This window comes from Oncorhynchus gorbuscha, linkage group LG04 (genome assembly GCF_021184085.1).
Source record: "Oncorhynchus gorbuscha isolate QuinsamMale2020 ecotype Even-year linkage group LG04, OgorEven_v1.0, whole genome shotgun sequence".
NCBI classification, from domain to species: Eukaryota; Metazoa; Chordata; class Actinopteri; order Salmoniformes; family Salmonidae; genus Oncorhynchus; species Oncorhynchus gorbuscha.
In genome coordinates this window covers 48,325,648-48,349,606 of record NC_060176.1, presented here as the reverse complement: position 1 = coordinate 48,349,606, position 23,959 = coordinate 48,325,648, and the positions used below count along the sequence as shown (strand labels likewise).

At 43.8% G+C, this 23,959-nt stretch overlaps 2 protein-coding genes across 4 annotated transcripts in view; one reads left to right on the top strand and one right to left on the bottom strand.

Annotated features, from left to right (window-relative positions):
- LOC124033253 overlaps positions 1–3,882 on the bottom strand; it is a 37,187-nt gene extending 33,305 nt beyond the window's left edge. Inside the window, exon 1 of the mRNA XM_046345237.1 lies at positions 3,719–3,882. Coding sequence (XP_046201193.1) covers positions 3,719–3,799 — 81 coding nt within the window. The 5' untranslated portion in view covers positions 3,800–3,882. The remainder of the gene's footprint in view (positions 1–3,718) is intronic.
- A 1,922-nt stretch (positions 3,883–5,804) lies between these two features.
- Positions 5,805–23,866, top strand: LOC124034184 (golgin subfamily A member 3-like). Of its 3 annotated transcripts, none has more exons than XM_046347030.1 (24): positions 5,805–6,065; positions 6,883–7,207; positions 8,096–8,263; positions 9,363–9,475; positions 9,767–10,524; positions 10,815–10,923; positions 11,088–11,394; positions 11,564–11,766; positions 11,900–12,037; positions 12,198–12,359; positions 12,579–12,947; positions 13,067–13,144; positions 13,244–13,507; positions 13,674–13,768; positions 15,208–15,424; positions 15,606–15,749; positions 16,002–16,199; positions 16,344–16,460; positions 16,639–16,778; positions 17,016–17,148; positions 17,356–17,478; positions 19,696–19,860; positions 21,297–21,445; positions 21,645–23,866. In XM_046347030.1, the coding sequence occupies exons 2-24, from the start codon at positions 7,033–7,035 to the stop codon at positions 21,841–21,843; spliced, it is 4,524 nt and encodes a 1,507-aa protein (XP_046202986.1). In that variant the 5' UTR covers positions 5,805–6,065; positions 6,883–7,032; the 3' UTR covers positions 21,844–23,866. The 3 variants fall into 3 exon arrangements, with proteins under 3 accessions (XP_046202986.1, XP_046202985.1, XP_046202987.1); XM_046347029.1 differs by having other exon boundaries at positions 8,096–8,389; XM_046347031.1 differs by lacking the exon at positions 8,096–8,263.
- The last annotated feature ends 93 nt before the right edge of the window (positions 23,867–23,959 follow it).

Below are 23,959 nucleotides of genomic sequence, written 5' to 3'. Positions count from 1 at the left end.
TTGACAGCTCGTAGCCTTATCGATTCTCCTTCCTAGTGTTATAGTAGTGTGTGGTCATACTTAATATTTCTTCTGACATGGCGCAAAGGAGAACTCTGCAATGAGACAGGTAAGCCTTTTATGTAAATGACACCAGACATTGCCATAGACATACAATGACCGTGTGACATTCAACTCATAGTGGAGACAGTAGGCTACAGCACCAGATTACACAGGAAGTGGGAGAATTATTTTATAGTACTGCAATCTGACTCTGCTGCCAAAGTTGTCAGGAAGGATTTGGTCATTAAAAAGAACGCCTTCTGCCAGACTCTGTTAATCACCTGTAAGCACTGAACAGATTAAGGGGGGGGGGGTATTTTCCAAATGCTAACAACTGAACATAATTAAATACCACATACACATGGCCCATAGACACTACTGATAGCATGGTTGTGTTATGGATTCACTAGGTCATAGCTGCCTTCTATTTTATTTACAGTACAGTGGCAGATCAATAGCTTCCTTTTCCCCAGATAAATAGCAGAAGTACATGTGCAGTAAATCAATAGTGTAGTGTACGTTGTTCACATACAGAACACTCAGAAGAGGAGAGCAGATATGACTAAGAATGCCTACAGCATGGTTAATCCACTAGATTCAGCCACGGGACCATTTTCTATTGAGGGGATGGTGAGGGGGCAGGAACAAAATTACAAATAATTTGTAGACTGCAAATTGACAACAAGCCCAAACAGATATATTATTTGACTAAAACGATCACATATATCTCTCTATTATGTGTTGTAATACTTTGGAAGAGATTTACTCAATTAAAATCACCTGGGAGTTGATTTCCTGGTGTTTTGTTGTTGTTGTTTTTTTGGTCTTTTATGTCCAACAATTTGGACATAAAAGGGGGGCCACTGAGTGGATCAGTGTAGCGAATAATTTATGTAATCTTGCGAGATCAGTCTGGTTGTACGAGGCTAGCAGGTTTCTTCCTAATTTGGAAGTTATACCGAATTGAGAATAAACCCTAAGTAGAGTATCACCATCATCTCTGCCTGCACAACCAGCTGAACACGTTTCAGGTGAGTTACACCTCCAAACCCCACCATAGTGTGGATGTGGAAACCCAACACCATGCAATCCAGTGCCATGTAACACTCCGACCATGAATTGTAAGGGCCGGTTGGGTTACACTTAAATACTACTATACTAAGAACCCCCTCTCTCAGACAAACTGCTGTGTGTTGTGTAGCTACTTGCAGAGAGCAGGTGTAAGGTGTCACTATTCTACAGTATGTACAGGGTGATTCATGAGAGCTATGGTTCAAGAATGAAGACATGAAGTCCATGTCAGTGTCGGGCAGGCAAGCAGGTTGGGTTGTTTTCACCACAAAGTGAGAGAGTGAGCCGGCGCTGTGTTCCAAATGGCACCTTATTCCCTATGTAGTAGACTACTTTTGACCAGAGCCCTTTATAGGCAATTTGGGACAGACAGAGAGGAACAGGAGGTGAACATGCCCTGCTCTCTGCTCTCTCTGTCTGACTATGGCATACCATTGCCGTTAACCTCTACTAAGGTACTGCCACGTTGAGGACGTGTTTCTCCCCATGGTTGTAAATGTAGCTTTACCAAGTATTGCCACGGATGTTCAAGAAGATGTTCAGTTTTACCCGGAGTGCCCTCACAGTGTTCTACAGGAGAACCATCGAGAGCGGATCGCAAGGCTCTTCAGAGGGTGATATATGCAGCCTAACGCACCATTGGGCAAACACTGCCCGCCCTACAGGACACCTACAACACCAGGTGTCGCAGGAAGGCCAAGAAGATCATCAGGGACCCCACTACTCGCTACTCTCCCTCATGGACATCCTCAATCAACTCTCACTTATCTTGCCTGCTACTCCCCCTATGGACATTCTTTCTTCTGTTGCTCCACCCACCCCTTCTACTCCCCTTATCAACATGCTCTCCCCTGCTGCCCCACCCCTTCTATGGGCATTTCACCCCCCCAACAGACTTTACTCTGCCCCCACCCCAATGGCATTCATCACTATTGCAGTTGTTAATATGTATATTATTACTGTTTTGATTTCTATTTCACTCAATGATCAGCCTGCTGCTCAACTTATGGTTATTCTAACACACCCACCCCAACAGTCTTTACTCTGCATACATCCCAATGGACATTTATTTATTCATAATAAATATCCATCAGCTGTTATTATGTATATAGTGCTATGTCTATTTATATTGTTTTTCCCATTTTATTTCACTAGTCCAGTATGTTGGAGCTCAAAACCTAAGATTTTCACTGTACCCTGCAATCACACTTGCAACAATCTGAATCTCTGAACCCTCGGGTCGGTGGACCTGAGCCCATGATTCGGGAGGAACAAGCTGACCCGTCCAGATTTTTATTTATCAACTCCCTTTCCGTGCTTATTAAATATTGCGCATATTTATCACTTTTAAAACCCTTTTTAGAGTGGATAATTTATGCATTTTATTGTGATTTTATCCACTTTTACTCCCGCTGATATCTCAACATTTTAAAGCCTGGGTTTTACCCGATCTATTTAAATAATTATACCCTTTTAAACTCATCTGTCCAGGATGGTGGGCCACTGCAATAGAAGCTGACATTTTAACAACCTAAACGGACGGTTTTATTTCGCTGTAAGTAGATTTATTTGTATTTTTCACACAACTCAATGGAGACACAAACAACATAAAAAATAACCATTCATCCCACTATTCAAATATTGCAAACCATTACCCCCCCCCCCCCAGTATCCTGAAGAATCCCCTACGTCCTATTTTTATTTACCCTTTCCCCCAACCCAAATCCTTTTACCCTAAACCGGGTTCGTATCCTTTTCCAAACACCCTCGTCTATTTTATTATCATAATTGTTTTACTTTACTTCTTTATATGTTTAAATCCATTAAAGTTTGTTTTAACCAAATCAAGTTGAGGGGGAAAAAATAAAGAATTCCACAACCTCCTCCCTCTTGTATCTTGACAAACCTGACCTTCACCAGACAGATACATGGACAAGAGGGATAGAAGAGGGCACTAAGCTCTGAGATGTCCCAAAATTCGTCATTACTCAATATGTTCCGTTCAAACACGTGGCTATAACCTAATATTGATGTATATTTGCAATGTCTTACAGTTGTGATATCTGCAATTATGCATTCATTGACAACACGAGCAATGGAAAATCCCATAAAATAATGGCTTATTTTCCATAGTTACCAACCCAGCATGACTTTGAATTTGGGATTATTAGAATTGGAAGCTTCCTACTGAAATGCATGTCAATACACTTTTTTGTAGCTTTCGATAAGATTATAGATTATTTAAAAGTATAATGGTATTAGATTAAAAATAATAACAATACAATAAATATGATGTAAAACTATAGACAAACTTCTGTACGTGAGCCCTGTATGCACGGATGCTGTATTCGCTGGACTATTCTACTAAAACACGTTTACAGTGCATTGCATCATGTACGTTCACCATAATGACGAATTACCCTGGAAAGGCTATATTATGTATTTCCCAGTGTGGGTACCAACTACACAACAAGGAAACGTGTTTCATTCTTGCTTACAAGTTTTCTGCCAGTCACAAGGAGCCCGCTGACGGGTAAAACGATTGATTGCGCTTTTCCATGAGGCAAATGAGACTGTAAACAAAGAGCAGCCATGTATTACTTACTTTCTGTGCAACACATCCCGTGACCCATAGTAGATACGCTGTCAAGAACACATGTGCCCAGAACGAGCTGTTGCAGTTCATTTTCCTTATTTCGTCCTTTTCTCATACGCACACTGAACCGTGACCCGCTCTCGCTCCCACTCTCCATTCACCTGAACTCTCGGGAGCGCGCTTTCATCCTTCGTGGACCCGCATACAGAAATCACAGGGGGTTGTACTGAAGCGCCCACAATTTGGCAGTCAGTCTTGTTTGTCAACAATAATTTTTGACGAACATAGCTTCCAATGCACCAGTTGTGGGATTAGAAACAGTAACCTACATTTCCTCGTAGTTGGTCAGCTGCAGATCATTGATAATGGAGTAACTTTATGGTTACGTAGTGACTTAAGAGGAGCAGAGCTCTGCCACCTGTGCCATAAAAGCCCAAGCATCTTGACAGAGGGGTAGTAGTACTCTCAAACAGGCTACACTATTCCCCCTTTTCTCTAGAGTGTCCGGAGCACAAACCCAATGTGAACATGTGAAGCCAACTCTTGCACTGATGCCACCAATGAAGCAATAGAGGGGGGGCATCGAAACACAGGGCGAAGAGTGAGCTTGAGCAGTGTCGGTGTGGGTATGGTGACTTTATGAATGAATTTCCAGCTAATTGAGAGGGGAAAGCTGGAGTGGAGCAGGGCTGAACCAGGGACCTCTGGTTACAGGGCAAATGCACTACCACTTGTGCCATAAAAGCCCATGCCTCTTGGCAGAGGCAATATACCATCATATAGGAAGGCTATGTAGCATATATAGCATAAATTACTGGACTTATGCAGAGTTGAGAATCCTTTTGTGTCAACTCTGTATGGAGTTACTAAGATTAGCTGGTATTCATAAGCATGCTGATTAACAGTGCTGTAGACCTATAGAACAAAATGCTCACTAAACCGTTAAGCATATTGCTTGTCTGACTTTAACAGCGTTAATGGCAAATCAGGAGGAAATAGCGTCTGTTGTCTGCCCTGTCAATGTTAAATAATCATTCCTTGACAGTGGCGATTTTAGCATGTCAATCTTGGTGGGGGAAACTCAACAACAACAAAAATGTAGATGCATGCCAGACCATGTTTGTATGCGGCTTTATTAACTCATTATTATTATTTTTTAAATGTACATTGTTTGAGATCGGATATGTGACACACGTATTAATGTAAAAATAACATGCAAAACAGGCATCAACAAAAAAAACATATATTTTCTTTAGCTAAACCGGTGGAGCTCGCCCTGAATGACGGGACACCACTGTTCCATGAGCATGCTCACTCATAAGCATGTCAGCAAGTATATGGGACAGTCTTGTGGTGAAACAAGATTCGGCACATTTCTTATTGACTACATGTGCAGGCCAGAGAAATCCTTATGTAGCCTCCCTATTCACAGTATTGCTACCTCTGCCAAGAGGTCTGGACCTTTATGACACAGGTGAAAATGTGCTTGTACTACACTGAAGGGTTGCTGGTTCAAGCCCCTCTCTGACTGTTCCTTCTCAATTGCCACATTTATCTCCTATCTGAGATCATTAGACAGTCAGTAATCAAATTCAGTACTCAGTACCTATTCAACACTGAAAAGGTGTTGTAGACTGTATTCCTAACTACACTAAAATAGACTTCTATTCATGTCATTGGAGAGATATTTTTGCAAATGGATATAATAATAGGCTATGTGTATTTGTCACTAGCTGTGTAATTATTGATATGCATGAAACCTTAAATCTGTGCTGAATAGGTAGAAACAATCCTGATCATTAATGACAAGGCATTATCTAATCACACCCTATTTTGCATAGAGAGACATCATAATGACAGTAAAACATCCGCATGGTAATACACACTGTAACCTTGATATTTTATGGGGATACAGAATTAAATAAACATTTTGTTAAACGTTTTGACAAAACGAGAAAAAAAATGTCTGATAAAAAGACCGCAGTTTTACTCCACGACCGCCAGAGTGAGTAAATGTTTTTTCTATTCATTACAAAGGGGCGGGCTCTAACACCCACAACGCCCCGCGCGAGACAAAACGTCATTGGTGTCCGTTCATTATTACTGTTCGGCCAGCAACTGGTTTGGCATTTTTACCTTTAAATCTAGCTAATTTCTAAGCATAGGCTTATAATGTATACATTATTAGGTAGAGAAAAATAACAATAATTAATATATAATTCTCAAAGAGATAATTATTTCATAAGTGTTTACTAGACATCAAGTCACAAAACGATGTTAAGTATCCTGATGTCAAATATCCTAAATGGCACCCATTTAGCCACGTAGAAGCAGAACGAAAAGTCGTCTGAAAAAGGTTGGCTTGTAAACATTTTCCGTGCATTTCAACCATTGTCATGTCAATGTTTATGTATATATATATATATATATATTATGGTTATTTATTAAACCTTTTCACGTTGTGCGTTGATATATAAATGACACAACTTGTACCGGTGTGAAAATCGGGACATACTAGAATAATTCTAGCCCCATAAACCTCGCATGATCACAACACACAGTTAATGCAAATATTTGTATAACTAAAGTAACGTTATGGGACTGATGTGTTAACTAGCTAACTTGCAAACGTAGGCTGTCTTTGCTTGACAGGTTGGTAAAGCCAACTAGCTACCTTGCTTGTTACTGAATCCAATCAAATGTATTGGTCGCATACACGTTTAGCAGATGTTATTGCGGGTGTAGTGAAATGCATGTCGTTTGTAGAGCCCAGCCATCTTAATAACAGACACATTTGTTACTTACAATATTCAAAGGCCTAACGTTAGCTAGGCAATGAAGTTAGCTATATTTAGTAACTCAATCCACTTAACGTTAGTTAGCTAGACGGCTTTAGCTGGGGTTGTTCCTCCCAACCACATTCTCCCAGTTGGTCAGAACATTTGACCAAATTTATTGCAAATAATGTACTTTATCAATACATTTGTAATGTTATTATTTCAGACCACGCCCACTTATTTTATTTTCGCTACATCCACACTACGCCATCACCGTGGCAAATCCTTTCAGATGACTGCTAATTTGCATTTAGATTACTCTTTCTTTGATCAGACTAAGTACGTTATGATGCTAATACTATTTAAATATTAACTAACTAAACCTTACATTTTCAGGGGAGACCATTGTTTTGGGTTGTCCTTCCTTGGACGCATGAATTGTATTCAACCTTTTCAACTGGACAAACGGGAAGAAAATGTTTTGAAAGGATTATAGCTACTCTCTTCCATGGGCTCCAGTGCAACATCATTTGATTCTGTATGTAAATGGAAAACCACAAAGCAGCCGTTGCTGAGATGGAGACAGCCAATGGAGAAAATCATCAACTCGACCTGATACCGCAGTCCAAAGAGGATGGTGCTGATCATGTGGAGAATGATGCTCAGCTACTGAAGAAAGGAGGGCAGGAGAAGCCGACAACATCGATGGATGTTGTTAATGGTAAGTGTTAGTTAATTAGTTAATACCCGAGCCTGCCCCTCAAATGATAGGATTTGATTAGCTTTATTTTTTAAATATATATATTTAGGCATTCTAGGCAACCTGACTCTGACCTAATTCTGACTGATTTAATGATTCCATCCACTCTCATCATCAAACAATGGAGTGTGTTCTTCCTCAACCAGTTAATTGTAGGAGAACAATTCATTTCAAAAGTTAATAGGAAAGCATAACTGAATGCTTGTATTATTTTCACAGGACATAATTGTGAAAACGTTGTTGTTAAAGGGAATCTGCTATAATAGGAGTTCCTTATATGGAGGCAATTCCACTGTCTTCTACCAGTATTTTTTCCCAACTATGCATGATATGCTTGTGTGCGACCTGCCGTTACTTTGCCGCCTCAGGCCATCTGCCCTTCCCTGCTACATCTCTCTTTGTACTTGTATGGGGAATTGCAGTACTGTCTGGACAGAGATCTGAGCCTTATAACTAATCTACAATCGACTGTCACTCCGCAGTCACCAGTGCACTAAGGCATATTTGCATGCTGTCGTTATTCCTACACATCTCACCTTCAATAAAAATAGTTTGGCTATCTTGACACATGTAAAATTAATAATATCAAACTTCCACTTTCAGTTCCTAAAGCACTAGTCTGGCTTGACAACAAAGTTTGTTTGACTGGTTTCCTGTGAAAGCCACAATAGACTTTGTCGTGCAAAGGAGCCTTACCTCCAAGTCCTTTCCTTTTTTAAATTTAAAGTATGTCACAATCTTCTCTCATTGTGTGGTGAAATACAAACTGGATGGATGGATGCCGTAAATGACCTACTATACTGACACACTCCATTGTCAACCCCCAACTCACCCACTCCCTTGTTGCAGGATCTTTCAAAGCAGACATGGTGCCTAATGGAGAACGAGTGGCACGGGGCCCGGGGCCAGGTGCTGGAGGGGACAGCCATCCAAATGGCCCCCTGCCTCCTCCTTCGCCCCCTTCTGCTCAGGGCACCAGTCCCACCGTCAGCCCCCATTCCAAAGAGCCATCCCAAGGTGTGGCCGCTTTCCCACCACCCATGCTAGAGAAGTCTGAGGGAACTAGTGCTGAGGGCCCTGTTCACAAGGGCGACGCATTGCAGTCGCTCAGACTGAGTATGCCTATGCAGGAGACTGAATTGTGTAAGCATACTGTAACCTGTTCTTGCAGTGAGTGCCCCCACCCCCCTTTTGCTCTGGGATGTTGCTTCAGAGGCTGACTTGTTGATTAGCCCTACCTCCATATCCTAATTTAATTCCCTTGCCTGTACTTACTACACTCCCATCGAGAGACTATCTGTTTGGTGGTTTGAGCCTGCTTACTTTGCAATGCCCGTGGTCATTTAATTGCTTGATTTGGGTCTTGGTGCTTCTCTTGGTAGTGGCTGTATTTAAACTACTCCTTTACATGTGGTGTATGTTGTTTTGGATGACGGCCGAGGCTTACAGGTACCATGATATGCAAAGTATTTGAAGTTTATTAGTTATATTACAGAATATGTCTCATTTTGCCTGAAGAGCTTTTTGTTTACTGTGAGCCACTAGGCTAACCACTCCCACATAGAATGTTTACAGTGTCACATACATAAACTCGTTTAGAGTATCACATTCTTGGTTTCGTTCCGTTCATGGTGCACTCTGCTCTAAGTGATGCTTCAATCAGGAAGTCCTCATGCTAACTTCTAAGTTGCACTGATTTGACACCTGTTGGTTGGTCTTCAGCACACCTGGCCAATTGCAGTCAGAGCATCATCAATCAGGCATATCACCAACTGTCTGCTAACTAACTAACTAACCAAAAAAGCTAAACACAGAACACGTTTGGATACTAAACTACTTTGTGTGTCATATTTTTATTAACGTTACTGTAATAACTAAGCGACTGGCTAATATATGGTGGATGGAAAACCGTGTCATACAAGCACCTTCATTTCTTACATAAAAAGGGCTCTAAACTGAGCGACAAAGTAGTTGTAGCACACATAGCTGTGGTTTCCTTCTAAAATGTATTGTATGCTTGTATGACAATATCTAAGTTATTGTTAGCATATTCTGTGTTGTATGGTGGTGCAGTTAGGCCCTTCTATTCCTTGTGTTAAACTTGCTCTTCCTGTAGCTGTCAAAGAGCAATCACTGGAGATGGAGAATGAGGAGAAGATCCGCCATGATGCTCGGCGGCGCCTGGAGGAGCAGCTCAAACAGTACAGGGTGCAGAGGCACAAGGAGACGGTGAGTGAGTGTGTGTGTGTGAACCGAGTTGAATTGAAGCAGAAGTGTTTCCCCTAGCATTATTTTGGCATAGCAGGCCTTCTTGCCTAGTTTTGTTGCTATCCACTACCTACAGTATAGTATAAAAATGATCCTCTATTAGTTTCAGTTGAAGGGTCTGATGTTTGCAGCCCTGAATGTTGCTTCTTTGTGCCCATACAAGAAAACAAGCTAGGGGAAAACAAGCTTGGGGAAACATTGGTCTGAAGTAGACTACATCCTCTGCTCATGCTACCCTCTCTCCTCCTCCAGTCCCACCGCTCTGCCTTAAAGAGCCGCACTGGATTCAGCACTCTGGACCCAGACCTCATGATGCACCCAGAGGCTCTCCCCCGGGCCAACACCACCTCCATGACCACAGAGTACTCCTTCCTGCGGACCAGCGTTCCCCGGGGCCCAAAGCTGGGCAGCCTGGGCATCCCCCCAGCCAAGGAGAGGAAGTCACGGTCAGCCCGCCCCAGCAAGATCCACTCCCTGGCTGACTACAAGACTCCCGAGCCAGCAGGGGGCAGTAGTGGTGGAGGTGGGGTCAGAACTTCTGCAGACTCCTCCATGGGCTCCTTGGGGTCCAACTTGAGCTCTGTGTCCACCCTGTCAGAGAGCAGCATGAGGTCAGAGGTCAGCTCCATGCAGACGACCTCTTCGGAGGCCCCGCTGAGGTCGTCAATGTCTTTCCAGGACATCTCGGAGGTGGACGCCAGCAGCGAGTCAGGGATGGGGTCGAGGCCCGGTGGAGACGGGAACGACAGTGACAGCTCGACCTACAGTAGTGTGTCCACCTCCACCAGGGGCACTGGGACCTACGGCATGCTGGCCGCAGCAGTGGGCAGGCAGAGGGGCGGGAACTACACAGTGGAGGGTAGGGAGATTGCCCCAGAGGCTATGGGAAACTTCCCCTCACTGCAAGAGGTTCTGCAGGCTGCCAGTGATGAGCAGCACCTGCTGGAGTTGGAGCAGGACAGAGAGGGCACCGGAGAACCACGCAGCCGCAGGGACAGCTTCTCCAGCAGGTAGGCCACACCATCATCAGCACAGCACTTCTGTAATGACACATAGCAACACAAACTGACTGGTGTAGTACTAGTGAATAACATAAGCACATTGCGGTTGCAGGTAGCAAATAAGCAGGAACACTAGTCTACTTCAGATCATTGCTGTTTATATATCGAATCCGCATGTACACTGGTTTATGTTTGCTTATTTTTCCAATCATAATTTACCATGGATTGTTCTAGAATGCCCCAGTCAATTGCACGTGCAAGATGTATGCTTATATTGTTTAATTGCTTGTTTCCTGCAGTGTGTCATTAGAGAGCTCTGTGATGGGACATGATGAAATGCTCCAGGTTCTGAAGGAGAAGATGAGACTGGAGGGTCAGCTAGAGTCTCTGTCTTCTGAGGCCAACCAGGTATAATTAACATACAGACAAGGTAGTAAGGACTTCACTGTCTTCAATCGCTAACACTTTAAATATAGGATCAACTAAGGTAATTAACACTCCTTACATGTTCAGACTTACCGTCACTAGAATAGCTAGGTTAGCACCCTACAATTCCGCCCTCTCCTCTCCAGGCTCTGAAAGAGAAGACTGAGCTCCAGGCCCAGCTGGCTACAGTCAACGCCCAGCTGCGGGACCAGGTGGAGCAGGCCCAGGCCAGCCAGGAGAAACAGAGCTCCCTCAACAAGGAGGTCTCCACCCTGCGCCAGAGCTGCTCCCAGCTGGAGAGGGCCATGGTGGAGCTGCAGGGCAACCTAGAGCGCAAGAACGCTGGCCTTTCCTCACTGGGCAATGACCTGCAGGTGGCCGAGGACCAGTACCAGAGGCTCATGGGGAAAGTGGAGGAGATGCAGCAGAACGTGACCTCCAGGGACAACGCTGGTAAATTGGATGGATGGAGAGCCCAGATTTGGCATCATGCTTTTAAAACTATCATCTCCTCACAACATGCTCCACACAATAATACTAATGAAATTCGATGCCTCACTTATTACTGTGCTAAAAACAAAACACTTTGTGAATGATTTGTTTTGGTGTTGTTCTTCTGCAGTCCAAGAGATGCGTCAGCAGATGGGTGGGCTCCAGACTCAGCTCCAGCAGGTCCAACTAGAGCGCAGCACCCTGCAGAGCCGGCTGAAGACCTCCCAGGCCGAGATTGACTCACTGCAGCAGGTCCGCCAATGGTATCAGCAGCAGCTAGCGCTGGCACAGGAGGCTCGAGTACGGCTCCAGGGTGAAGTGTCCAACATTCAGGTAAGGCTACCTGTGACAAGGGCTCGTCCTTCTACTGAATTGATGTGTTGCAGAGTTGACGTGTTATGAAATTGATGTGGTACGGAGTTGATATGCTGTTTGACTGAGTTGCCATGTTTTTTTTCCCCCCCAGGCTTTGCAGATGACCCAGATTGGTGTCATGGAGCACCTAAAGCTGGAGAATGTGACTCTGTCCCACCAGCTGACAGAAACCCAGCATCGCTCCATCAAAGAGAAGGAGCGCATCGCCGTACAGCTGCAGAGTATTGAGGTCTGTCCCCTTGAAAATTAGGAAATATGACATGTTATGTTATTGGTGATAGTTAAAAAAATATATGTATAAGATTTACTGGCAAAATAAAATATGAGAAATTCGATTTGAGGTTATTAAGCAGCGTGTGATCTGACCTCTGTCCTTCCTTTGGCCGTAGACTGACATGATGACCCAGGAGGCTGCCTACCAGCAGATCCAGGATGCCAAGAACATGGTGGAGGACGACCTCCAGCACAAGCTAGACGAGTTTGAGGAGGAGCGAGAGCACTTACACAAACTGGCCAACACAGCCAGCTCTCTGGAGAGGGAACTAGAGCAGGTAAGGAACTAATTGTGGGTTTATAAAAACACTTATGAGAACCTGTTTTATTGTTCAAATGAATGGTATTTGATAGTCTGGGGCAGTAGTCTAATATCAATGAAAGGTGGGGTCCAATAACAAGGTCCAATACTTTGAGAAAAACGGAATGTCTGCTCACTGGTTTGCTATTTTGCAACAACAGTTGCCTAATGTAACCCCTCTCTGCGTCCCCCACAGATGAAGTTGACCCTATCGCAGAAGGACCTGCAGCTGGAGGCCCTCCAGAAAGAACACCTAGAGCTGATGAGACAGCTGACAGCCACTCAGGAGAGCCTGCACACCAAAGAGCAGTCCATCAACCAGCTAGAGGCCCGCTACCTAGAGCTAGAGGCCTCTCTGGCAGAGCTGCAGACAGAGACCAACACCAAAGACGAGAACATCCAGTATCTACAGAATGAGAAGATTGTGCTGGAGGTGGCCCTCCAGGCTGCCAGGGCTGACAAAAGTCAGCTGGACGAGGGGGCCGAGAGGCTGGGGGAGGAGGTGCTGGTGTCCTCGTACCTCCTGGATCAGCTCAGACAGGAGGTCCAGGTGAAAGCCTCACAGGTGAGAAACAAACCGCCGTCGAGCCAATGGGTCCCATCACACACTACCCTACTATGGCTGTGGAGTAACCATGTTTGAGCTTACGTAGAATGTAAACCCCTTCTCCTCTTCGTTTTTAGATTGAAACTCTGCAGCAGGAAAATGGCACCCTGAAGAAACAAGCTCAGAAATTGAAAGAGCAGTTCATGCAGCAAAAGGTGCTTGTCACTTTTTTGGCTTTGGGAGGATTGTTGACACATACACATTCACACACATAATTCATCTCTTCACACCTCTTCTTGTTCCCCACCCATCAGGTGATGGTGGAGGCCTATCGACGGGACGCGGGCTCCAAGGAGCAGCTGATCAGCGAGCTGAAGTCGACTAAGAAGCGTCTGGTGTCGGAGGTGAGGGGGCTGAAGCAGGAGCTGCTGGAGGCCCAGGGGCAGAAGCAGAAGGCTGAGCTGGAGCAGAGCCGGCTGCAGAAGGAGGTGGTCCGGGTCTCGCAGCAGATGAACAGCCTGGAGAACCACCTGCAGTCCGTGCAGAACGAGAGGGATCAGCTGGAGACACAGATCCAGGTACACAATGCCTCCCTAGAAGCTTTAGTTTTTTTCTAGGATTTCCTAAGGGTTTTCTTTGCATTACTTCCATGACAGTACATGCATTACATATCCCATTGCCTTATCCGGCTATATTTGATAGGCATTTGATAATAATCAGTGTGCGTTTGATGTCCCTCCACAGTCCCTGCAGTTTGACCAGAGTCAGCTAGCAGCAGTGACGGAGGAGAATGAGGGCCTGAAGAAACAGGTGGAGCAGATGCAGTCGGAAGCCAAGAAGTGAGTCAAAACATTTCTAAAGGCAGACTGACTTCTGGAACTAGCCTGATTACCATAGTAATGGCCCAACAATATTCATTATGAATCTCTATAAATGGTATAAGTAAACTCGGCTAAAAAAGAAACATCCTCTCACTGTCAACTGCGTTTATTTTGTATAAATATTTGTAAATATCAAAAGTAACAGTCAATGCAGCTGGTGGCCACACCAGATACTAAGTACTGCAGTGCATGTCCTCCTCATGGACTGCACCATATCTGCCAGTTCTTGCTGTGAGATGTTACCCCACTCTTCCACCAATGCACCTGCAATTTGCCGGACATTTCTGAGGGGAATGGCCCTAGCCCTCACCCTCCAATCCAACAGGTCCCAGACGTGCTCAATGTGATTGAGATCCGGGCACTTCACTGGCAATGGCAGAACACTGACATTCCTGTCTTGCAGGAAATCACGCACAGAACGAGCAGTATGGCTGGTGGCATTTTCATGCTGGAGGGTCATGTCAGGATGAGCCTGCAAGAAGGGTACCACATGAGGGAGGAGGATGTCACACAGCATTGAGATTTCCTGCAATGACGACAAACTCAGTCCGATGATGCTGTAGCACACCGCCCCAGACCATGACGGACCCTCCACCTCCAAATCGATTCCGCTCCAGAGTACAGGCCTCGGTGTAACACTCATTCCTTCAATGATAAACGCGAATACGACCATCACATCATCAATAGACCTACAAGCCCTCAGTCCAGCCTCTCTCAGCATATTGCGGACAGTCTGAGCACTGATGGAGGGATTGTGAGTTCCTTGTGTAACTCTGCAGTTGTTGTTGCCATCCTGTACCTGTCCCACAGGTGTGATGTTCGGATATACTGATCCTGTGCAGGTGTTGTTACACGTGGTCTGCCACTGCGAGGACGATCAGCTGTCCTTTCTGTCTCCCTGTAGCGTTGCCTTAGGAGTCTCACAGTGCGGACATTGCCCTGGCCACATCTGCAGTCCTCATGCCTCCTTGCAGCATGCCTAAAGAACGTTTACACAGATGAGCAGGGACCATGGGCATCTTTCTTTTGGTGTTTTTCAGAGTCAGTAGAAAGGTCTCTTTTGTGTCCTACGTTTTCAGAACTGTGACCTTAATTGCCTACCGTCTGTAAGCTGTTAGTGTCTTAACGACCGTTCCACAGGTGCATGTTCATTAATTGTTTATGGTTCATTGAACAAACGTGGGAAACAGTGTTTAAACCCTTTACAATGAGGATCTGTGAAGTTATTTGGATTTTTACGAATTATCTTTGGAAGACAGGGTCCTGAATAAGGGACGTTTCTTTTTTTGCTGAGTTTATATGACCGGAAATAAGTTTCTCTCTCAATCTCTTTAAGTCAGTTTGCTTAGATGTGCACTACTGTTGATGTGTCTAATTGTCTTGTTTTCCTCTCTCAGGGCCATCTCAGAGCAGAAGGTGAGAATGAAGCGGCTGGGGACAGATTTGACCAGCGCGCAGAAGGAGATGAAGGCCAAGCACAAGGCCTATGAGAATGCAGTGGGCATCCTGAGTCGCAGGCTCCAGGAAGCCCTGGCAGACAAGGAGACCACAGAGGCAGAGCTGGTCAAAGTCAAGGCCCAGGTCTCAGATGGAGGCAACAACCAGGCCCTGCAGGTACATATAGAAGAACTACCTTGATAAGGGCCCAGTGTTTTTCCTGATCAAATGACCTAACTAGGAACTACGGTCCAGAGTTTGTTTCTGGTCACATCATGTGGCAACATTTATAATATAAGATTTCAGCACATCTTTAGCTGTGGTGATATTTCTATAGCTTAACCTATACTTGTTCCAGGATAAAATTGAGGTTCTGCAGAGTGAGCTCCAGGCTGTGAGCCACAGCAAGGCCATGCTGGAGAAAGAGCTTCAGGAGGTAATTTCCATCACCAGCACTGAGCTGGAGGAGTACCAGGAGAAAGTAATGGAGCTTGAGGATGAGGTGAGTGGTTGTCTTACCTACAATGCAGGATCTTAATTTGATCACCATTTTGCAGGAGAACTTTCCTGCAATGCAGGACATTTAAAAGTTGTAATGTATTTTTTTAGGTAAAATATTTTCTCGTAGCGATTACTTTTTGTCCATGTGTGTTTTGCTATGCTATCCCAACCCCTTTGAAAATTACTCGCAGCCAATGGTATAAGTGCTTCTCAAAGGTTTGATTGTAAAATCGTATATCTTTGTCATCCACAGCTGCAGGAGGCACGATGCTTCAAAAGGCGGATTAGGAGGCTGGAAGACACCAACAAGAAGCTATCCTTGGAGCTGGAACATGAGAAAGGGAAGTTGACAGGACTAGGGCAGTCCCACAATGCACTGCGGGAGCATTCCAATATTCTGGAGACTGCCCTAGCCAAGAGAGAGGCAGACCTGGTCCAGCTCAACCTCCAGGTAAAAGGCTTCAATGTTACATTCAGTTACTACTATCAATGATCAATTAAATGACTAAACCCATACGATAACACCATTAATGGTTGCCCTTTTTCATTAAAAAGCTAACAGAAGAGTTTTTTTTTTCTATTCCCTTATCTACAGGTGCAAGCCGTACTAAAACGCAAAGAGGAGGAAGACCAGCAGATGAAACAACTGGTCCAGACACTACAGGTCGCCTTGGAGAAGGAAAAGACCAAAGTCAAGGACCTGAAAGAGCAGGTAAAGACTCCCAACCCAACAGTCATAATCTGTTGTCATTAACACATTATATACACATACAACCCCCCCTAAAGGAGACAAACTGGCCCAGCCACAACATAGTCTTGTGTTGTCATTAACACATTGTAACATACTGTAATGGACTGGAAACAGACTGTAAGTGTGTGTTGTGCACTAGGTGGCAGCAGCCAAGGCGGAGGCTGCCCACAACAGGCGGCACTACCGGGCAGCCATGCTGGAGCTGTGTGAGATCAAGAAGGACCTGCAGGCCAAGGAGGAGCTGGTCAAAGCCCTGCACAGCGAGGCACACAAACTACAGTGAGTCTAAATGTGCACTTTATAGTTTAGTGAATAAGACCTGCAATGATGCTGTGTTTAACAGATACAGAAGATTTTGATTACCCAATGAGTTGATGGAATCGTTAGGGAATGTTCTGTCCTTGTATTTTAGGGAATAACCCCATCCAACTCAACATAATCTTTTTCTTTTGATCTAATGTCTCCCCTTTATTTTAACATTGTCTTACCCTAATATCATTTCCTTCCCCTCCATAGGGCTCAGGATGAGAAACACTCTCAGGAGGTCTCCAGGTTCCAGGAGGAGCTGTCAGAGGCCCACTCTCAACTCCAGATCCTCCAGAAACAGCTGGATGAGCAGTTCAGCAAGCAGCCTCTCACCAACCAGGAGGTAACTAGCTATGCCACGCCACGCTATACAAAAGGCACAACCGTGGTCGTGTTCAGTAGGGAGAAACTATTCAGAACTTTTCCAATAAGAGCACACTTTTGTTTTGCTATGGTGTGCCCTACTGAACACAACCCAGGACTGAATGGGGAAGTAAGTTTGTTGAAAGTGACATCGGTCAATGACTCTTGAATGTGTTCTCTCCCCCAGGTGGAGGATTTGAAGTGGGAGGTGGAGCAGAGGCAGAGGGAAATCGAGGCCCAGAGACAGCAGCTGGAGATGGTAGAGCAGTGCAGCCAGAGGGAGCTGGACAGCCTGCAGACAGCTCTACAGGTACACACACACAGATCAAATCCAATTGTATTGGTCTCATACACATATTTAGCAGATGTTATTGCAGGTGTAGAGAAATGCTTGCGTTCCTAGATCCAACAGTGCAGTAGTATCTAACAATTCACAACACTACACACAAATCTAAAAGTAAAAGAATGGAATTAAGCTCCCAAGTGGTGCAGTACTGCCGAGTGGCGCAGTGGTCTAATGCACTGCATCACAGAGGCGTCACTACAGATATACTAATTGAATATCGCAGAATTGGGGAGAAAAAATTGTAAATATATCAATATTAGGATGAGCAATGTCTCCTTGGCATTGACTAAAATACAGTATATACATATGAAAGGTGTAAAGCAGTATGTAAACATGATTAAAGTGACTAGTGTTCCATTTAAAGTGACCAGTGAGTCCATGTCTATGTACATAGGTCAGCAGCCTCTTAAGGTGCAGGGTTGAGTAACCGGCTAGATGGGAACATGCACGCACACCCAACAGGGTAGTGAGGACATACAGTTGAAGTCGGAAGTTTACATACACTTAGGTTGGAGTCATTAAAACTAGTTTTTCAAACACTCCACAAATGTCTTGTTAACAAACTATAGTTTTGGCAAGTCTGTTAGGACATCTACTTTGTGCATGACGCAAGTAATTTTTCCAACAATTGTTTACAGACAGATTATTTCACGTATAATTCACTGTATCACAATTCCAGTGGGTCAGAAGTTTACATACACTAAGTTGACTGTGCCTTTAAACAGATTGGAAAATTCCAGAAAATGATGTCATGGCTTTAGAAGCTTCTGATAGGCTAAATGACATAATTTGAGTCCATTGGAAGTGTACCAGTGGATGTATTTCAAGGCCTACCTTCAAACGCAGTGCCTCTTTGCTTGACATCATGGAAAAAATCAAAAGAAATCAGCCAAGACCTCAGAAAAAGTATTGTCAATCTCCACAAGTCTGGTTCATCCTTGGAAGCAATTTCCAAACGCCTGAAGGTACCATGTTCATCTGTACAAACAATAGTACGCAAGTATAAACGTCATGGGACCACGCAGCAGTCATACCGCTCTCCTAGAGATGAACGTACTTATGTGCGAAAAGTGCAAATCAATCCCAGAACAACAGCAAAGGATTGTGCGAAGATGCTGGAGGAAACAAGTACAAAAGTATATATATCAACAGTAAAAAAGTCCTATAACCTGAAAGGCCGCTCAGCAAGGAAGAAGCCACTGCTTCAAAACCGCCATAAAAAAAGCCAGACTATGGTTTGCAACTGCACATGGGGACAAAGATCGTACTTTTTGGAGAAATGTCCTCTGGTCTGATGAAACAAAAATATAACTGTTTGGCCATAATGACCATCGTTATGTTTGGAGGAAAAAGGGGGAGGCTTGCAAGCCAAAGAATACCATCCCAACCGGGAAGCACGGGGGGTGGCAGCATCATGTTGTGAGGGTGCTTTGCTGCAGGAGGGACTGGTGCACTTCACAAAATAGATGGCATCATGAGGACGGACAATTATGTGGATATATTGAAGCAACATCTCAAGACATCAGTCAGGAAGTTAATGCTTGGTCGCAAATGGGTCTCCCAAATGGACAATGACCCCAAGCATACTTCTAAAGTTGTGGCACAACAAAGTCAAGGTATTGGATTGGCCATCACAAAGCCCTGATCTCAATCCCATAGAAAATTTGTGGGCAGAACTGAAAAAGAATGTGCGAGCAAGGAGGCCTACAGACCTGACTCAGTTACACCAGTTCTGTCAGGAGGAATGGGCCAAAATTCACCCAACTTATTGTTGGAAGCTTGTGGAAGGCTACCCAAAACATTTGACCCAAGTTAAACAATTTAAAGGCAATGCTGATTGAATGTATGTAAACTTCTGACCCACTGGGAATGTGATGAAATAAATAAAAGCTGAAATAAATCATTCTCTCTCCTATTATTCTGACGTTTCACATTCTTAAAATAAAGTGGTGATCCTAACTGACCTAAGACAGGGAAGTTTTTACTAGGATTAAAGGAATGGTAAAAAACTGAGTTTAAATGTATTTGGTTAAGGTGTTTGTCAACTTCTGACTTCAATTGTAGCTGGCTAGTTCCACTGCACAGTGCTATCATCCAGACTCTAAACCACAGATGCATCACTCTATCATTGTCCATTGTGTTGCCATTTTGTGACTGACTTAGCCTTGCTCTGCATTCTAGGGGATTAAGGTGGAGCTGGAGTCTGTGCAGGAGGAGCTCAGCAGCACCCGGAAAGATAAGTTCATGCTGCAGGCCAAGGTGGGGGAGCTGAGGAACAGCATGAAGACTGTCCTGCTGCAGAACCAGCAGCTCAAACTGGACCTCAAACAGAACCGCCTCCGGAAGGTAAGCTACCTGAGGAAGAAGAGGACATTTTTAAATTTTGTCAGATGTTATGGCTTTTTAAAATTGGTGTTGTGTCAAATTGAGACCTACCTGGCTGAGACTGAGGTGCACTATTTTATTTACATGTTTTTATCAGTAGGGATGGTATTTCATATTGGTGTGTTTGGTAGAATATACAGCTCATCCAATGGTTTTGAGAAGGCGGTGAATATCCAAGTGTAACATATACAGTGCATTTGGAAGTATGCAGACCCCTTGACAAACGAACAGGTTTTTATTTTATTTTAGCAAATGTAAAAAACAGAAAATAGCTTATTTACGTAAGTATTCAGACCCATTGCTATGAGACTCAAAATTGAGCTCAGGTGCATCCTGTTTCCATTGATCATCCTTAAGATTTTTCTACAACTTGAAGTCCATCTGTGGTAAATTCAATTGATTGGACATGATTTGGAAAGGCACACCTGTCTATAAGGTCCCACAGTTGACAGTGCGCATATCAGAGCAAAAAACTAGCTATGAGGTCGAAGGAATTGTCCATAGAGCACCGAGACAGGATTGTGCACAGACCTCGGGAAGGGTACCAAGAAATGTCTGCAGCATTGAAGTTCCCCAAGAAAACAGTGGCCTCCATCATTCTTAAATGGAAGTTTGGAACCACCTAGGCTCTTCATAGATCTGGCCAAACTGAGCAATCGGGGGGGGGCCTTGGTCAGGGAGGTGACCAAGAACTCAATGGTCTCTCTGACAAAGCTCCAGAGTTCTTCTGTGGAGATGGGAGAACCTTCCAGATGGACAACCATCTTTGCAGCACCCCACAAATCAGATGTAAATATTTGGCCTGAATGCCAAGCGTCACGTCTGGAGGAAACCTGGCACCATCCCTACAGTGAGGCATGGTGGTGGCAGCATCATGGTGGGGTGATGTTTTTCAGTCTGAAGGACTGGGAGACTAGTCAGGATCGAGGGAAAGATGAACAGTACAAAGAGATCTTTGATCCAGAGTGCTCAGGACCTCAGACTGGAGCGAAGGTTCACCTTCCCAAAAGGACAACGACCCTGAGCACACAGCCAAGATAACGCAGGAGTGGCTTCGGGACAAGTTTCTGAATGTCCTTGAGTGGCCCAGTCAGAGCTCGGACTTGAACCCGATCGAACATCTCTGGAGAGACCAGAAAATAGTGCAGAGACACTCCGCATCCAACCTGACAGAGCTTGGGAGGATCTGCAGAGAAGAATGGGAAAAACTCCCAATTACAGGTGTGCCAAGCTTGTAGTGTCATACCCAAGAAGACTCAAGGCTGTAATCAAAGGGGTCTGAATACTTCCCGAATGCGCTGCGTTTTATTCTGGTTTGATGAAGGGGTATAGAGCATATATCACACAGAATGTAGTCTTCCTTTATGTGCTGATGTGTTCCTTTCCTGATTGAGCAGCAGAGGATGGAGCCATCGAACCCAGTGACCCCGGTGAAGATCCCAGACTGCCCTGTGCCTGCCTCCCTGCTGGATGAGCTGCTCAAGCCCTCTGCCTCCGTCAGCAAGGAGCCCCTCAATAACCTGCACAACTGTCTGCGCCAGCTCAAGTAAGAAAATACCACCATGTCTTCCTTACCTTGTGGGATTGGAAAGCCTGCGGGGAAAATATGCTATTGTACCTCACGATAGCCAGAATGAAATCCTTTACTCTCAAAAACGTAATTGTCTCACATGTGGATGGTGTATTATAATGATGTAATAGGAATCTGATGCCAGTACACTAAAGTGATTGTGTGTTTCCTGCAGGCATGAGATGGACAGCCTTCAGAAGCAGATGGAGGAGCACACAGTCACCGTGCACGAGTCCATGTCGTCATGGACTAATGCAGAGGAAGAACTTGCTCGACTGGGGGTGCCGCTGGACAATGACTCCGCAACATCCACCCATCTAAACCATGTGGACAGTAACAGAGGAGGAGGAGCGGAGGAGACACAGCCATTGTAATGCAGCACCTTCTCAGGCAGACAGAGTGGAGTTTTATCCACAAGGCCACTTATTTTTTTACCTCCCTACCTAACCATTTCCCCCCTATTTCTTATCAATTGCTGCCAACATTTGGCATTATTATCCCATTAGCACAGACAATGCTTTGGTAAAGTAATTTGTACTTATACCATAGCTTTACTCTTTATTTGGGCTTTCCCTGTCTATATTTCTGTTATGGCTGTCATATTTATTTATTTAAAATTCAGGAATTACAAGATTGAATCTTAAATAACATTGACAACTCCTCTGTTAGGGGATTCCTCCGGTCTTCTGCTTTGAAGTCATAGACCCCATGTAAGGCCTATTCTCTTCTGTCTCTCAAACAATCCAAATTTGCCATGGCAACTGACCCTTACCCCAGTTTAATTATGGTAGAGGTTTGTTTGCGGATACTGGTACTTTCTCATGCGCTAGTTAGATAAGTGAGACAGTTTAAAGCCTGCATAAAGTGTCTGCCATTGTTGTTATAAGCTATATTGTTAGTAACACATACTACAGACTCCGCTGAACTGGTTTCCTGTGCCTGTGAATGAGAGCCGGTTCGTAAACATGAATTCCAAATCAATCCCTTATCTCCCCACGTAGACACTCCTGAAGATCTGAAATGATTGGATGAATGCTTTTTTTAATTATTGAACCTTTACATTTAACTAGTCAAGTCAGTTAAGAACAACTTCTTATTTACAATGACAGCCTACACCGTCCAAACCCGGATGACACTGAGCCAATTGTGCGCGCCCTATGGGACTCCCAATCGCGGCCGGTTGTGAAGCAGCCTGGATGGTTACTGTGAACCATACTACACACATTCAATCCTCTCAGGTCTACACAAGTGTATAGGGTGTAGGCTAGGGGTTGATTTGGGATGTAGAGAGTCATCTGGTCAAATGCCCCGATGGCTTTTGGACTGATTGATGAATCCCCATCATTCTCCTTTTAGTACGCCTCACATTTGAATGTCATTAACATCAATCTATTTGTTTTTTAAATTGCTTCTTGTTGAAAAAGTTTTATAAAGCTTTCTATGGACATATCACTGTGGGCTCTGCAACTGTATGGAATCCTTAACTGTGTATTAATTAAGTTGTTTGTTGTCTGATTTGGACTGTAGTAATGTGTTTTGCAAAGCCTTAATAAGGAATATATTTTGAAGGATTAAATGTTATGAATGAAATTATCATTATTCCTATTGAAAGTGTGTGTTTGCAAATCCAAACTGAATTGTTTATTGTTAAATACTTGGGTAGTCTCAACCGATGTTGCACAATTAATGAGGGCTTCCTGAAACTGACTGAGGGGAAGGTGTAAGATAACTTTTACGCTAAATGTTACTACTACTTTGAGTGAGATGTATTCATTTTTGTTGTTACTATGATTTCATATTTACAGAAAAAGTCCACCCCTTAATTGCTTGTTTAATTCCTTTGAGGTTGGTTTTCTGTCAAGGGAAACTGATTATTCTCTGCAGAGATTAATATAAGAATATACGTTTTTCTCTACTTATTCCTATAATTGAATGACTTGATCATTATGTGTGATGAGCAAAAAAAACATTTGAGAATGATTTTTTTTTAATGATATGCAACCTGTAAATCAAAGTATTTATTTTTTTTTTAACTGCAATTGTTAAAAGTCCAAATGAAGACACAGCAATGGTCACCATAACCTACAGCACATGCAGTTGTGATGTGACTGACTTTTTATATTCCAGTATACTCAATTCCAGACAACCTGTATCATACCAGTCAAAGTAAATAGAATATTTTTAACCACACTGTAATAACATGGGTATTTTCAAAGGGACAACCTATAGTTGAAGGGAAAGCTATGTTCAGTTGACTGGTAATTAATAACTGATAACATTGACTATATTCTAAGCTACCTTTTACTGTTATCTGTATATTTGATTACATAACATCTGTTGGTACATGGAGCCGGGATACTAGTTCTCTAAATAAACCTTGCTGTTTTTGGTGTTCAATCTTTTAATTTGCAAATATGTGCATATAACTGCTAAACAGATTCATTCCAATATATAAAATGTTAAAAATACAATTGTATTTCTCATAAAGTT